Genomic DNA, 14418 nt, shown 5'->3' with positions numbered 1-14418 from the left:
AAATATATCCTGAAATATCAGCGTGCCCTGAAATATCCCTGATATATCTGCAATATCACCCTGTCCTGAAATATTCCTAATATCCCAATATATCCTGATGCATCTGTCTGTCCTGATATACTTTCCCTGAGAGCAGAACTATGAAGATATTTTATTTGTAAACTAGTGCTGTTTTGGGGGAATGTCTGTTTGCTTCTAATTTTATGGTTGTTTTTTTTAAGTGGCTGTCTGGCTTAGACGCACAGTTGCAATTATACTGTAATAAGAACTTTCCACTCGTGCAGGTGTGCTGAACGTGTAGCGCAGAGGTTTGTCAAGATGAACTTCCGTGTCCATTGTGGTTCTGCGTCCTCCGTTCTTCCCCCAAAACATGTCCCCTTGCAGTCCTGCCCAGTTTTGTACCCCATAGAATCCTGCCATCCTCTACTGGGTGTCATGGATTACTGGCAGGTGAATCCAGTCTCACACATGACATAGGAAGCAGGCTTGTTGTGCCTTTCCCATAAGGCACTTTGAGATTCTTAGGCAATTGGGGGTGTTGTTTGCAGTTGCTCCTCGTCATGATCTCCTTGCTGTGTCTTCTAGGTCGATTTCCCCACCTCTGCCTTTGAGGTGCTCTTCTCCACGCCACCTCCTGCTGGATTCAGCCCCCAGTATGACCTCTCTCGAAAGGACACAGAAAGCCAGGGAAGGCTAAAGGACATCCTGCACAAGAACTCCCTCTTCTGGTGAGACACTGGGGTCTGATCCTCAACTGACAGCACTGTCTGCCTGTAGTTCTCTGATTTATGTTGGGATTCAATTAAGTACCAAAGCTAGCCACCCAAACACTGCTTCTGTTTTAAGGTTATCCGTAAGGATATTTGTGATTTGTGAATGTTGTGCATTTCCTAAACAACACCAGGTCCCTGGTGCAAAACCCAGTTGTGCCACCCTGAGCAAATTTCTGAAGCATTGAGTCCTTTGACTCTTGGATGAGACAACTGAAGTCCTGATGCTAATAACTTTGCAGTAACAGATGGAGACGAATTTTCCACCCCGTCGTCTCTGTAAATCACTCTGGGTAATAGCATCACTTAAATAGCTAACAGAAATATGCAGGGCATATATATATACTGTACAACTGACGCTTATAGCCCACAGTGACTGGTCTTCATTTAAATCCCTTGCATGTCTTGATTTTTGAAATGCCTTTGGAATGACCAGGAAGGCTTACTAGGGGAAGCTGAAAGCATCGAACTGCAGAGTCTGCCTTAAAAGAAACAAGAAAAACTTCCATTTTTAGTTTTCGTTTTATTTCAACCGATCAGAAATAGGAAGTGAAAGCAGATGAGCTGAGCAGAGAGACAGACATGCTGGCGCGAGGCGAGACATGGTGTTTTGGATATTTCAGCCATCATTCTCTTGCCTGCTATCTTTCTTGGTCCTTTTTTGAAGGTGGGGCTCGAGCTCTTTCTTCCAGACAGGGAACAACTGATCGTCAGATTCAGATGAGTGTAAAAGGGTCAAAATGCAAATGCTGCTTAAGGCCCACAAAGGCAGACTTCTGAACAGCTATGGGACAGAAGCCGTCTGCCTCTGCCCCTCCCCCCAGTACGTACAGAGGTGCCCATTCAGGGGGCGTGGGGTGGCTACAGAATTCTTTCAGAGAGAGTGTGGAGGACTGCGAGTCACAATTATATATTCTCCAAGCTCCTGCGATAAATTGGACCTCTGTGTGCATTCCCAGCACGTCAATACTGAGATATTTCCCGAGCTGTCTAGCGAGAGAGGGGGAGGAGTGGGGGAGGAGAAGAGTGGAGGTCACAGATGGGAGATCTGAGAGACAGGGAAAGAGGCGGAGTTCACGATGCTGAGACAGGGGTGTGGGGGTTTATGTGGACAGTGAAGGCTAGGGGTCCATCTGTAGACCATCCACTTTCACCTTTAACAACACTGTTCCGGCCTGCTCATCCATTAAAACTGACCTGCTGTGCCTGACCTCCCCTCTCTTTCAATTGTGATTTCTGCCATCAAAAGTGCAGCATCATATAAAATCAGGATTGTGAGTCTTCGGTCCCAGATGCTTGTTTGAAAGAACAGGCTGTGTGGGGCAATTGCTCAATTGCTTGTCCTGTGCTCCCCAGTGGTGAAACTGCAGCTCGAAAGTCAGATCAGACGTGCCGATTCATATCTACAGTACCTGACATGAGAACAATGCAGAGGAAAGAGAAAGCAGTGTTTTAATACACTTTCAACGTGACTAGTGGCAGAACAAGATCCACGGGATACCTGAATGCATCACTTCACCATGCGCCCTGTAGGGCAACATTAAGATTGCCTAGTCTGGAGAAGGCTAAGTGGCCCAGGGGAGAGGGGTAAAGGACTTGTGAGTTCTACTGTGCTACTGTCTTGCTGTTAGTTATTATGCAGGAGTTGCTGAGCCCCCTGTGCTACATTGTTTGGATGAGACATAAAAGCCCTCTGCTGATTAATCAAATGCACTGCACGCCATACTGCCCATCTGCACACCCCTGAAGATTGTGGCCATAAAACCCGCGCAGTCTCACATAGTTTAAAACATAGCGTACGTGCCAGCCACTCAGATCATATATCCTCCGTGAATAAGCATCCTGTCAGCGGACTCTTCACTGGTATGCCCTTAGCATACAGTAAGTGCTGTATTGGAACTGGAAAGTGACTCTGGCTGCAGCTCCACGCGTGCAGAGGAAGCTAACAGGCCTTTCTTTGCCAAGGCCAGGACTTCTGTCTGTGGGCTGCCCCGAGTCTGGGAACAGGCTCCGCGTCTGTTGTCTTGGGGGACATGCAGGCGGAGAAAGGCAGCTGCTCACGGCCTCGCTGGCGTGCCCGGGATTAGGTTCGCTTTCCGAAGAGCTCGCCTGGCCCTCTGGCAGCTCAGTCCTGTCCTGGCTGATGGAGTAGGGGGATCAGGAATCGGGATAGGGCTGGAAATCTGGAATCGGGATAGAGCCCCCCCTGCAGTCACTTATCACAGCAGGACCCTGGCTGCTGTCCTAGGGGACCGCCTCAGTATGGACCCACCCAGAGAGAGGACTGAAAAGAGCAGCAGCACCTGGTCAGTGAGTCTCCGATTTCCACTGAGTCTCGTGTGCAGGGAAAGTTCAGCTCTTCTTACACAACTTGCTGGGGCCTCCTGCCTGTTTTCCGGCAGCCAGCTCATGTGTGTGCTTATGCTCAGGCGATCATGCTATGAGTCTTTGCATCTCTTGCATTCTGCTGAGTCCTGGGACGCTCGTGCAAATAAGAGCTGAGTTTTGGGGGCGAGGATGAGGGTTCAGTGCTGGACGACAGTTTTATGTTTAAAGGTGACAAAATCTCGTGGAAAGTGAACGTGTAACAATGCCAGCCCTGGAGCTCTGGCAGGATGGCCCCCCCTTCTTGTTCTCCTGACGGGGAAGAGCAGTTCGCTGGCTGCCACGAGTGAATTCCTGAAATAATAGGTTTTGTAAAAACCGCGTGGTTGTGATTTTTGCTGTCAGCTGTAGATGTGAGAAACCACGCTGCCAAACAAGTAGTCTTTCAGGAAATACTTCCAAAAGACTTCCAGGCTGAATTCCCTGAGTTGTTTTTTAAGGAATGCTTTCAGTGCGTTGCATCTTTTTGTTTTGTTTTATCTGTGCTTTGCTCTCCTCCCTCCCCCCTCCCCCCTCCCCCAGGCCGATCAGGGGGGTATCGGTTTTCACGCCCCCTGCCCACACCTGCCGCTTGTCTCTCATGCCTGAGCGCTGCGGCCGCGGGCGCCGGGCTGTGTTGTGCCGTAACCATGGCGCGCGGCGGCGGGCATGTCTCGGGCCCTCTGCGGAGGGTCGAGGGCTCTGTGGCTGTAAGTGCTGCGCAGCGCAAAGCAAACGAAAGGGGAAGGAGAGCGGAGCTGCAGTCAGGCGTTTGGGCTGGCAGAGCCGAGGGGAGGCCTGCGCTTTCTGCCTCAGCTCTGCGCTCGCTCTGCAGAACTGTGTGAAAGGCATCGAAGAAGATTGCTGAAGTGCTGCAGCCATACTTTGCTTTAAAAATTAAGGCTTTTTATTAGAGGCTGTTTTTCTTGGCCCATGTCTTACTCGTCACATTAACGATTTTAGCACTTCAGTTGTTTGTTTTCATTCTGGTTATCATACTCCTATTACCCTGAGAAGAGTACTGTATACTTGGTTTTAATGACCTCCGTCATTAGCGCTCTGATGACACAACAGGGTATCCTGATATCCGGATCCGGGTGTGACAGCACCCCCCCACCTGCAGAAGCCGGGAGTGACCCAGAGAAGATAAGGGTAGCAGACTGATGTGCTTGTTCTTGGGTGTTAACAGATAAAAAACTCGGAGCTAGTTTGGCATTTTAGTTTTTAGACGGTAAGAAGGACACTGTGATTATTATCATTTCCCTTGTCAAAATCAGTAGCAGGGGCTGTACAACTTTAGTTTTTTGGTGGTGTCATATACCAGTTTGTGGAATGACATGAGAATAGAGAGGATTTCCTCCTCCAGCCAACGCCAGTGTTTTCTTGGAATTCAGGACTATGCCTGTGCCCTCTAGTGGTCATGATGTGCAATAAAATGTCTTCTCCACTTTTAAATCTTCAGTCTTCTCGGTATTCTGGCACTAATCACTCTTGTGAAAATTAGAACGGCATTGTGTTCCCCTTGTAGAAAAAAAGTATAGAACTATCTGTTAGAATGATTCTGGAGGTATAAGGGTTTTTTTAGAATTAGGAAGTCTTCTTAAGTTTGAGGAACTCCATTTCTTTCTCAAAGGGTTCTATTTCTTTACTCTGCACACGTAGTACAAGATTCTTAACCTCAGGACAAAAATGTGTCTGTTGAGTTAGCAGCTGTAAAGCAAAGTAGGGATTTTGATACCCAGCCTGTTCCTTGTTTATGAATGTGTTGATTGCTGCTCTTTTCAGTCAGGACTGAGGCCTGGGACAGCTGAATAAGACAGAGTATTTTGTATCCACGATAAGCATGCAAATACACTGTATTGCTTTAGAGCAGTACACTGACTGTGTGCTGTAGAGCTTACAGTGACAAATTGTACATGGCAGCACTCATTGTTTTACTTGTTTCTAGATATGCATCTTTTCCTCATTGTTATATAGCAGAATTGTGGACATTGACACCTGTGGTAGAGTAGGGAGTGGTTATAATCCCCGGTTTATCTCTGTCTGTTTATTACAGCCTCTTCCTGTCAGATTTCAGCTAGCCCCTGTGCGTGCTGTATAACGAGGATGTGGCGTACAACTTCATTACCTCAAGTTTCAAGCTCAGGTTTCAAGTTTATTGTCATATGTACCCGAGTCCAATGAAATGCTTAGTTGAGTGATTCCTCACTTGAGAAACAACACCACAAAATGTTGGAGACAAGAACATGAAACAATAAGTGCAGCAGTATGCATAAACATACGGTTAGCAGCTATACAGGAGATTAGTACAGAATAATAGCTTACATATAGTTCACATTACATTGGGTAACAACTGTAATCTTCAGCAGCATTTAGATAGCAGCAATAAGCAAACCCGAGTAGAGACAGGATTGAGAGCTCCATGCAAACGCAGTGGGGTGTAAAATGGGAGTAAGAGGCAGTGTTCAGAAGTATTTCTTTGAACCTCATTCACATGTCTCCCTTGACTGTCTACCCTGCTTTCTGTCCCCTGTGATCCTGTGTCTTACAGCAGAGTCCCTCATGCAACACTCTTTCTCTTCCTCTCCCTGACCCAGGCTGACCCAGGAGGACCGCCGGCATTTGTGGGAGAATCGCTATTTCTGCCACTCGGAAAACAGCTCTCTGCCCCTGGTGCTCGCCAGCGCCCCCAGCTGGGAGTGGGCCTGCCTGCCCGATATCTACGCCCTGCTGAAGCAGTGGGCCTGCATGAACCACCTGGACGCGCTGGGCCTGCTGCACGCCACGTAAGAGCCGCCTCCAGTCTGGCCTCCCGGCAGCTCAGCAAGGAGGTTGAGCCTGACCGAGGAGATGTGTTCCCACAGTCGGAGATCCTGAGCTCCGTCCTGCTGTTGCTCATACACTGCTTCCTCACAGGGCTTTGCTAATGTTGTCCCTTGGCCTTTAGTGCAGAAAGGCATGGTCAGACAGCACTCTCACCCTGATCAGCTGTTGTCCAAGATGCTTTAAAGGTTTTTGATGAGCTTTAAGAAATAGACATGAACTGTTGGATTCCTCGGATGATAACTGTGTGGAGTTTGTGTTCACTCTATGTTCACCTGGGTTTCCTCCAGGTGCTCCGGTTTCCACCTACTGTCGAAAGACATACGGTACTGCTACTGTAGGTTCATTGTGATTTTGTCTGTCTGCCCCGTGAGGGACTGGTGTCCTGTCCAGGATGTACCTTGCCTGGTGACTGCTGCTTGCCAGCATAGGCCCGGGCTTCCCTGTGACCCTGAATTGGAAGAAGCAGTTAGAAAATGGATGGATGTTGTAGAAATAATTTATCTCGAAGTGCAGGACCATGAACTCTTTGGTGAACTCGCTCTCCCACGCGCGTCTCCTATCTTCACGCCTTAGTTTGTGAGGTTTTAATTCCACATGCGTGGCTCCGGTTTGTCCCAGGTTTCCTGACCAGGAGCTCAGGAGGACAGCCGTCCACTGGATGGACTCCATCTCGGACTCAGAGCTGCTGGACTTCCTGCCCCAGCTGGTGCAGGTATTTGGGATCCCAGAGGGAAACAAGGGAGGGTGGGGCAAAGGGGTGTCAGATTTATGGTGGCACAGTGAAAAGGCTTGCTGGGGTATGTTTCCCCCCTAAATATAGTCAAGGCACTCCAGAGTATATTCTAGAGTCTCACAGTGTGGGAACTAGAAAGGAAACACCTCATATATAGATGTCTATCGCCCCTAGATATTACGATGATTAAGGTCAGAACTGTCACTCATCGGGGCAGAGGGATGTCTGTTTTTCACCCATCTCCCTCCTCCCTCTGGACAGGCTCTGAAGTATGAGTGCTATCTGGACAGCCCGCTGGTGAGGTTCCTACTGCGGAGAGCCATCGGGGACCTGCGGATTGCCCACTACCTCTTCTGGTGCGTACACGCACTCTCCTGCAGAGTGCACAGGGAGGAGCTTATACGATGAATGGCCTGAACATGACCTTTTCAAATTTGATGTCATTGAACAAATTGATTTTTGTGCTTTTAAGAAGTATCACTGTTTTCACTTAAAGGACTAAAGGGCATTGTGTTAGTTCTCAGTGTGAGTCCCTGTGGATGAGCTCTCTTCAGGAGCATTAAGAGTTACTGCTTGACAGGGTGCCACTGGCTTCAGCGTGGTGATTCAGTTATGCAGTGTCACCTTGGCTGGCCTGGGTGCCAGAGCTGTGTGCCCTGTCCGGTGAACACAGCCTCTCCTCTCCCCCCGGCAGGCTGCTGAAGGACGCGCTGCAGGACTCCCAGTTCAGCGTGCGCTACCAGTACCTGCTGGCCGCCCTCCTGTGCTGCGCGGGCCGCGGCCTGCGGGACGAGTTCGACCGGCAGTGCTGGCTGGTCACCATCCTGTCCAAGGTGGCGCAGCGGGTGCGAGACGCCTCTCCGTCCTCACGGCAGGTCAGGGACTGGTTCTGGTCTTTTCTGTCTCTCTTCCATTCCAGAGCAGAAGAACCCTTGGAAACAATTATATGCCAAATACGTAAACCTAATGATTTGTTTTTAAATTCAAATTTATATTTTGTTTTTTTAAAACATAAAATATTTCTAAAATAAGGGGTCAAACTAACACGATCTCCTCCATTATGTCTGCTGTGTTGCCACACATCTGTCCCGGCCTGGGGAACCTTCCTTTTGGAGTTTGCATGTTCTCTCCTGATCTGCGTTGGCTTTCTCTGGATGGTGCAGCTGCCTCTCGCAATTCAAAGACATCCTGCCTGGAATTATTGGCATCTCTAAATTGCCCCCAGTATAAGACGGTATAAGATGACAGCTACATAGCTCTGCGGCTCCCTAAGAAAAAGCAGTTTCTGAAATGGGGTGGCTGTGAAATTTCTCAGTGTAGCGCAAGACGTTGGTGCGTGCTGCGCTTGTGACCTGTGCGTGCGTGTGTGTGTTTCCCGTGTGTTGCAGGCCATTCTGCGGGAGGGTCTGGAGGAGGTGCGCCAGTTCTTCACCACCAGCCAGAACTGCCGGCTGCCCCTCAACCCCAGCCTGCTGGTCAAGGGTATCAACATCCAGGTGGGGCTGAGTGGGAGAGCAGGGGGCGTCTGTGTGTGCTGGGCTCTGTGTGTCCGCGAGCACAGGAGTTCCTCCTGGCCTCGTGTGCGGCTCAGTCAAATCCTATGCCATTGTGTCACAAGGCACGGCTACCAGCAGTTATATCTTCCTTTTCCCTGCGAGGGAATTCTCACAGTGAGGAGTTCTAAGCTGCCTTTACATTTGGTGCTTTGCTTTAGAGTGAGGTGATCTTTTTAATACCCGAGTATGACTGTAGCACACAGACAATCATATTTTGGAAGCATGGAAAATAGAAGATCCATTCCTCGGGGCTCTCCGCACTGCTAACACCTTCGCTCGACCTCTGTTTTTTCTCCAGTCCTGCTCCTACTTCAATTCCAACGCTGTTCCTCTGAAGCTGTCTTTCCAGAACGTCGATCCGCTGGGAGACAGCATCAATGTCATCTTCAAGGTACGGCCAGGTTGTTCAGACGCTGCAGCGTGCAGTAATCTCAGTCTGCCTTTCAGGATCCACAGATACATTTTCAATTTTTGTGTAGCACAGTTTTCTAATTACTTCGGTAGTAAAATGTTAGTAATTTTAATAATGTCTTAAAGTAATTTCAAAACTTCCCGCAGAAAGGAAGGAAAATCCCACTTGCTGAGGGGAACTTTATGGGAACTCCAGTGTGGAAAATGTAATATTCTAGCCAAGTTCTTGAGCACTTAATCCCCAGCGTGCTCGTGACCCAGAGTCTGCTCTGTTCCCCCCTCAGTCTGGGGATGACCTCCGGCAGGACATGCTGACCCTGCAGATCATTCGCATCATGAACAAGATCTGGATCCAGGAGGGGCTGGACATGAGGATGGTCATCTTCCGCTGCTTCTCCACGGGCCGGGGCCGAGGTGAGGGGGTGGGGGGTCGGGGCCGAATATCCTGTAGGACAGAACAGACCAGACCCCTCTCACCTTTTGCTTGAAGATTTTTTCCATCCAAGGCAACACATTTCATTCTAAGTATCTGAATGACAGTTTTATATTCAGTCAGGACAAATGTCATTTTTAATCTCCAGGCATCAGCTACCTTTTTATACAAGTAGGTGATGCCTTCCAGTTTTATGTCATTTCTGAATGTTAATTCCTTCATGTGGTTACAACATAGCTGTTCAAAAAAGCAATTTTCTGATTCAGCAAATGAATCTGTTCCCTGCAGCTCCCCCAGCTGTACTTCCAGGCATGATCATGATTTTATCACCCCATATTAAAAAAAGTTCAGGAAGATTTCTGTCCGCAGACAGAGCTGTTCGCGGTGCAGGACTGGTGCGGGTTGTCATGCCCCTGTGTCTGTCTCAGGTATGGTGGAGATGATCCCCAACGCGGAGACCCTTCGGAAGATCCAGGTGGAGCACGGAGTGACCGGCTCCTTTAAGGACCGTCCGCTCGCCGACTGGTTACAGAAACACAACCCCACTGAGGACGAGTATGAGAAGGTGAGGCAACTTTCTGGGGTCCCCGATAACTGTGAATCGGGGCTGGACCTTGACATGAGCTGCTTTCTGGGGTCCCCGATAACTGTGACTTGGGGCTGGACCTTGACATGAGCTGCTTTCTGGGGTCCCCGATAACTGTGACTTGGGGCTGGACCTTGACATGAGCTGCTTTCTGGGGTCCCCGATAACTGTGAATCGGGACTGGACCTTGACATGAGCTGCTTTCTGGGGTCCCCGATAACTGTGACTTGGGGCTGGACCTTGACATGAGCTGCTTTCTGGGGTCCCCGATAACTGTGAATCGGGACTGGACCTTGACATGAGCTGCTTTCTGGGGTCCCCGATAACTGTGACGTGGGGCTGGACCTTGACATGAGCTGCTTTCTGGGGTCCCCAATAACTGTGACTCGGGGCTGGACCTTGACATGAGCTGCTTTCTGGGGTCCCCAATAACTGTGACTCGGGGCAGGACCTTGACATGAACAGCTTTCTGGGGTCCCCGATAACTGTGACTTGGGGCTAGACCTTGACATGAGCTGCTTTAGGGTGTCCCTGACAGCTCTGAGTGTGGGCTGGACCTCGACCAGATCCAGTGTTAAAGCACAGCTGCCACTGCCTTGGGGATATTTTCCCCTCCTCTGGCTGGGGTGTGCTCAGCCGTTCCCTGGCAGGAGACGGTTATCCTGGGACCCCCGAGGTACCCTTGCTTCCCAAGAGCCACAGTGTTTTTTTTCCTGCCTGGTTTGTTTTTTTCGGTGTCCGCTCGCCATCTTGAGTTAAAGAAGCCTTTTGTTCTTCCAGGCGGTGGAGAACTTCATCTACTCGTGCGCAGGCTGCTGCGTAGCCACTTACATCCTGGGGATCTGCGACCGCCACAACGACAACATCATGCTGAAGACTAGCGGCCACATGTTCCACATCGACTTCGGCAAGTTCCTCGGCCACGCGCAGATGTTCGGCAACATTAAACGGTGAGGAGCAAAGGAAAAATCCTTCGGCGGGACTGCTTTTGGTTTTTGTGCTTGGATATGGAGAAAATCTGACTTACTGTACTTTCTGGATGTTGTCATTCAGGTTTTACCCACAAGGTGCCAGTACACAATTTTTAGCATCTTATAAAATCATAGTTTGGGGATTTTTAGCAGGGTTAGAGTATAGAATATCAAATGAAAATGTACTAGATGTATTAAACAAATGACAACACGGAAGGAGGTGACTGTCCAGGTGCTGGCCATAGAGAGGGTCAGGCCGTACAGCCTGGGGAGCTGACGTCTCTGTCTGGGGGTTTGTGCTGCAGGGACCGGGCGCCCTTCGTCTTCACGTCCGACATGGCGTACGTCATCAACGGGGGCGACAAGCCGTCCAGCCGCTTCCATGACTTCGTGGACCTGTGCTGCGAGGCTTACAACCTCATCCGCAAGCACACGCACCTCTTCCTCAACCTGCTGGGCCTGGTACGAGCCACCTGCCCCTCGCCACGATCCTCTGTTCCCCATCATACATGGGGGGGAGGAGGGGATCTTGATCTCGACGTCTTACATCTTGATGGCATCTTGATTCAGGGTTAACTTGATTCACTCACAGCACGAGAATGCAGTCTGTTAAAGCACTGCTGAGAGGTTATCTGTTTATTCTAATAACAGCGAACAAATGACCTGTTTAATTCTCTCCTATTGGGTGGACTGCTTCCTCACAGTGAGAAATCTGGACAGTAAATGAGGCCCTAGCCTTGTTTCACGCCATTACATGAGGTTCCCCAGCCAGAGCCATGTTTGCTTTTAAGGCCTACAGTATATCACGTACTGAGTACCTGAACATAGCTAGCACTGAAGATCGTTGGGAGAAAGATGTAGTTCAGTATTTAGCATTTGTCTTCTACAGTTTAGTGAATTGGTTGTCATCCCAAAAACAAAGATTCCAGCCCCTTAATATGGTCAAAAATGGTGATCTCCTTGGGCTTCAAGACATTAGAACCAGTGCCACGCTGAACTGGCCTCAGCACAGAGGCTGTCTGAGGGCACGAGGCAGCTGACCTCTTGCTCTCTGTGTGACCCCTGCGCAGATGCTGTCCTGTGGAATTCCAGAGCTATCGGACCTGCAGGATCTGAAGTATGTCTATGATGCACTGCGACCTCATGAGTCGGAGGCGGATGCCACCATGTACTTCACCAGGTGAGGCAGAGAGGTCCGGCTCCTCTCCTGACAGGACTCCGCTCCCTTACGGAGCCATGGAGAGAGAGTAACTCTCAGGGGGAAATAACTTGCCTAATTGTAGGTCTTGATCCACACGACACAGAGCTTTCTACTCTCTCTCTCTGGTAGCCTGCATGAATAGAAAACTGTATTGTTCATTAAAAAACAAGCTTGCAGTGTCAGATCTCAGTGTGACACTTTTAGGAATTCAACACAGCATCTTCACTATCCGTTCATTGGTGAAATATAATAATATACTAGCAAGTGTCCTTGTTCCAGATACATGGACACTGAGGCGCTCACAGTGCTCTTATTTACAATGTATGTTTTTACTGTGAATTGTATGTTTAGCTGGAATAGGCAGTGACATGTGGCGATCTCCACTGCATCAGGATGTACTGTGCTCTGTTCTCTCCGGAGGCCTGCCGCGCTGCAGGCCTGCGTGTCAGAGCTGTTGCGTCCCGTTCGCAGGCTGATCGAGTCTAGCCTGGGCAGCGTGGCAACCAAGCTCAACTTCTTCATCCACAACCTGGCGCAGATGAAGTTCGCCTCCTCGGAGGAGCGCCCCTCCCTGTCCTTCGCCCCGCGGGTCCACACCCTGAAGAGCGACGGGCTCATCAGCAATCTGTTCGTGTGCCGCCACATCAAGACCTACAGCCCCAACAAAGGATATGTGAGTGTGACTTCAGCAGTAGGCTGCTTAGCAAAGTTTTCTGTTGTACTGTGTGGAGTTATGTCTTTAGGTGGAATAATTCCAACATGGAATATTGTATCATTGAAATGAGTCACATTTCTGTACTGGTACTGGAGAACCATGGCAGCAGAGACAGTGTGCGAGTTCCTCTCCAATCGTGTTTCTTTCTCCTGTGTAGACCTACGTGGTGAAGGTTGTTCGTGAGGGTCAGCATGGGTCAATACTGGTCCAGAGAAGCTTTGAGGAATTTCACGAACTGCACAGCAAGCTGCGTCTTATATTCCCCTCCTCCAAATTGCCCAGGTAAGATGAATCCCTTCTCCCCAATCCCAGCTGCTCCACAATTTTTAAACTTGCATTCCCAGAATTCCCCACTGCTTCATTCCCATCATGCTTAAGGCCTTACTCTCTAATCGGATTCTGCTTTTCACTATACCTGCTCTGAATAGGCTTTACATAGGCCATCCCCAACAATTCCTGTGATTAGAAAAAAAAGCATGTAATTGTAAATAATGTAATAGATTTTATTTTATTTTAAATCAATGTTTGATGGTAAAACTTTCAATAGGATTCTGCGAGTTTAGTTGATGAGTTAATCATTTGCATAATACAGTAGCACACCGGCAGACTAATAGCCTAAAACTGCACCCTTTGGATTAAAATTCTGCTGTCTGTCACAGAGCTTGTTTCTCTTTATTTCATCAGTCCTCAGGCTGTTGACTGCTTGAAAGGAAGCTGAGCTAGTTAATTAAGCTTCTTAATTCAAGCAGAAAAAATGATGTTATCTCTTTTGAAGCAGTAATTACTAATTGGTCAAGGATGGTCTGTTGTAGAACGATGTACTATAGGAAATAACCCTAAGAGCCCTGAACAGATGTCAAAAAACTATTCTGTGTCTGGCCAACAGATTTTTGTCTCATACAGAAGTTTATTGGTGTTTATTCTGTTAGTACTCTGTCTCCAGCAACTGGGCAGCTGTAAGGCTTCTTCCCTATCAAAAACAAAAAAAATGTTTAAATCCCATGACAGCTTCCCCAGCCGGTTTGTGATTGGCCGGTCACGTGGTGAGGCGATGGCGGACCGGCGCAAGGACGAGCTGAATGGATACGTGTGGCACCTGATCCATGCCGCCCCAGAGGTGGCGCAGGTAAACATCTGAACTCTGACCTCTGACCTCTGACCCCGCACGCTCCCCCACCCCACAAACACAATGCCTGAAGTGAAGGAGTTCTGGTCCGACACTCAGGCTTGTTTCTCGAAAGCCAGGCACGACTGTGCCGCAGGGAGTCACAGCACTCAGTTTCGTTTTCTGATCTGGCTCTTAGTGGAGGGAGATGGGTGTTTTTGGAGGCATGAGGCATGGTTCACGTGTGTGAAGATGTAGCAGGAAGGTGTGTCTGCTTTCTGAGGAATGGCTGCAAGAGAGAAGTGGCACGCGAGGGAGCGGCACAAAAAATACATTAGTTTCAAGTCCGACACAAATCATTATTTTAAAACTTGTTTCAGTATCGGACATGAGTGACTTATTTCCACAGTGTTCCGTGAGGTTGTCATTCTTCTTTTTGTTATTGCTGCCTTTGAAATATTTTACTGTCATTTTTGTTGGTGTTTTATTTCTAATAAGCATTGCTTTTGTATTGTGCACCTCTATTCCACTCTTATGTGTTGGATTCTTTTTTTACTTTGTCACTTATGGGTGTTATTTTTTATTAACTATAATTTTCAGAGTTGATGGTAGCCAGTTAAATCAGTCTCAAAAATGGAACATCCTTAACTTGAATAAACGTTGGTGCATCTCTGTTTGTTCATAAGAATGAAATGTAAACGTCATGCAGTCTCTGACAGGTGCGTTCTCGGTATTATCTGCCACATT

At 48.6% G+C, this 14418-nt stretch overlaps 1 protein-coding gene across 2 annotated transcripts in view; it reads left to right on the top strand.

Moving 5' to 3' along the window:
- Window positions 1-14418, top strand: part of pik3c2b (phosphatidylinositol-4-phosphate 3-kinase, catalytic subunit type 2 beta) — a 47350-nt gene that overhangs the window by 28539 nt on the left and 4393 nt on the right. For both annotated transcript variants that reach the window (XM_006628457.3, XM_015342728.2), the window contains exons 15-29: window positions 586-728; window positions 5732-5920; window positions 6579-6672; window positions 6955-7049; window positions 7388-7568; window positions 8082-8189; window positions 8548-8640; window positions 8945-9074; window positions 9522-9658; window positions 10460-10629; window positions 10956-11112; window positions 11721-11830; window positions 12323-12524; window positions 12724-12848; window positions 13575-13692. In XM_006628457.3, the coding sequence (XP_006628520.1) occupies window positions 586-728; window positions 5732-5920; window positions 6579-6672; window positions 6955-7049; window positions 7388-7568; window positions 8082-8189; window positions 8548-8640; window positions 8945-9074; window positions 9522-9658; window positions 10460-10629; window positions 10956-11112; window positions 11721-11830; window positions 12323-12524; window positions 12724-12848; window positions 13575-13692 (2052 nt within the window). The remainder of the gene's footprint in view (window positions 1-585; window positions 729-5731; window positions 5921-6578; window positions 6673-6954; window positions 7050-7387; window positions 7569-8081; window positions 8190-8547; window positions 8641-8944; window positions 9075-9521; window positions 9659-10459; window positions 10630-10955; window positions 11113-11720; window positions 11831-12322; window positions 12525-12723; window positions 12849-13574; window positions 13693-14418) is intronic.

This window comes from Lepisosteus oculatus, chromosome 5, assembly GCF_040954835.1.
Source record: "Lepisosteus oculatus isolate fLepOcu1 chromosome 5, fLepOcu1.hap2, whole genome shotgun sequence".
Taxonomy (NCBI): Eukaryota; Metazoa; Chordata; class Actinopteri; order Semionotiformes; family Lepisosteidae; genus Lepisosteus; species Lepisosteus oculatus.
This window is presented reverse-complemented; position numbering and strand designations above follow the sequence as displayed.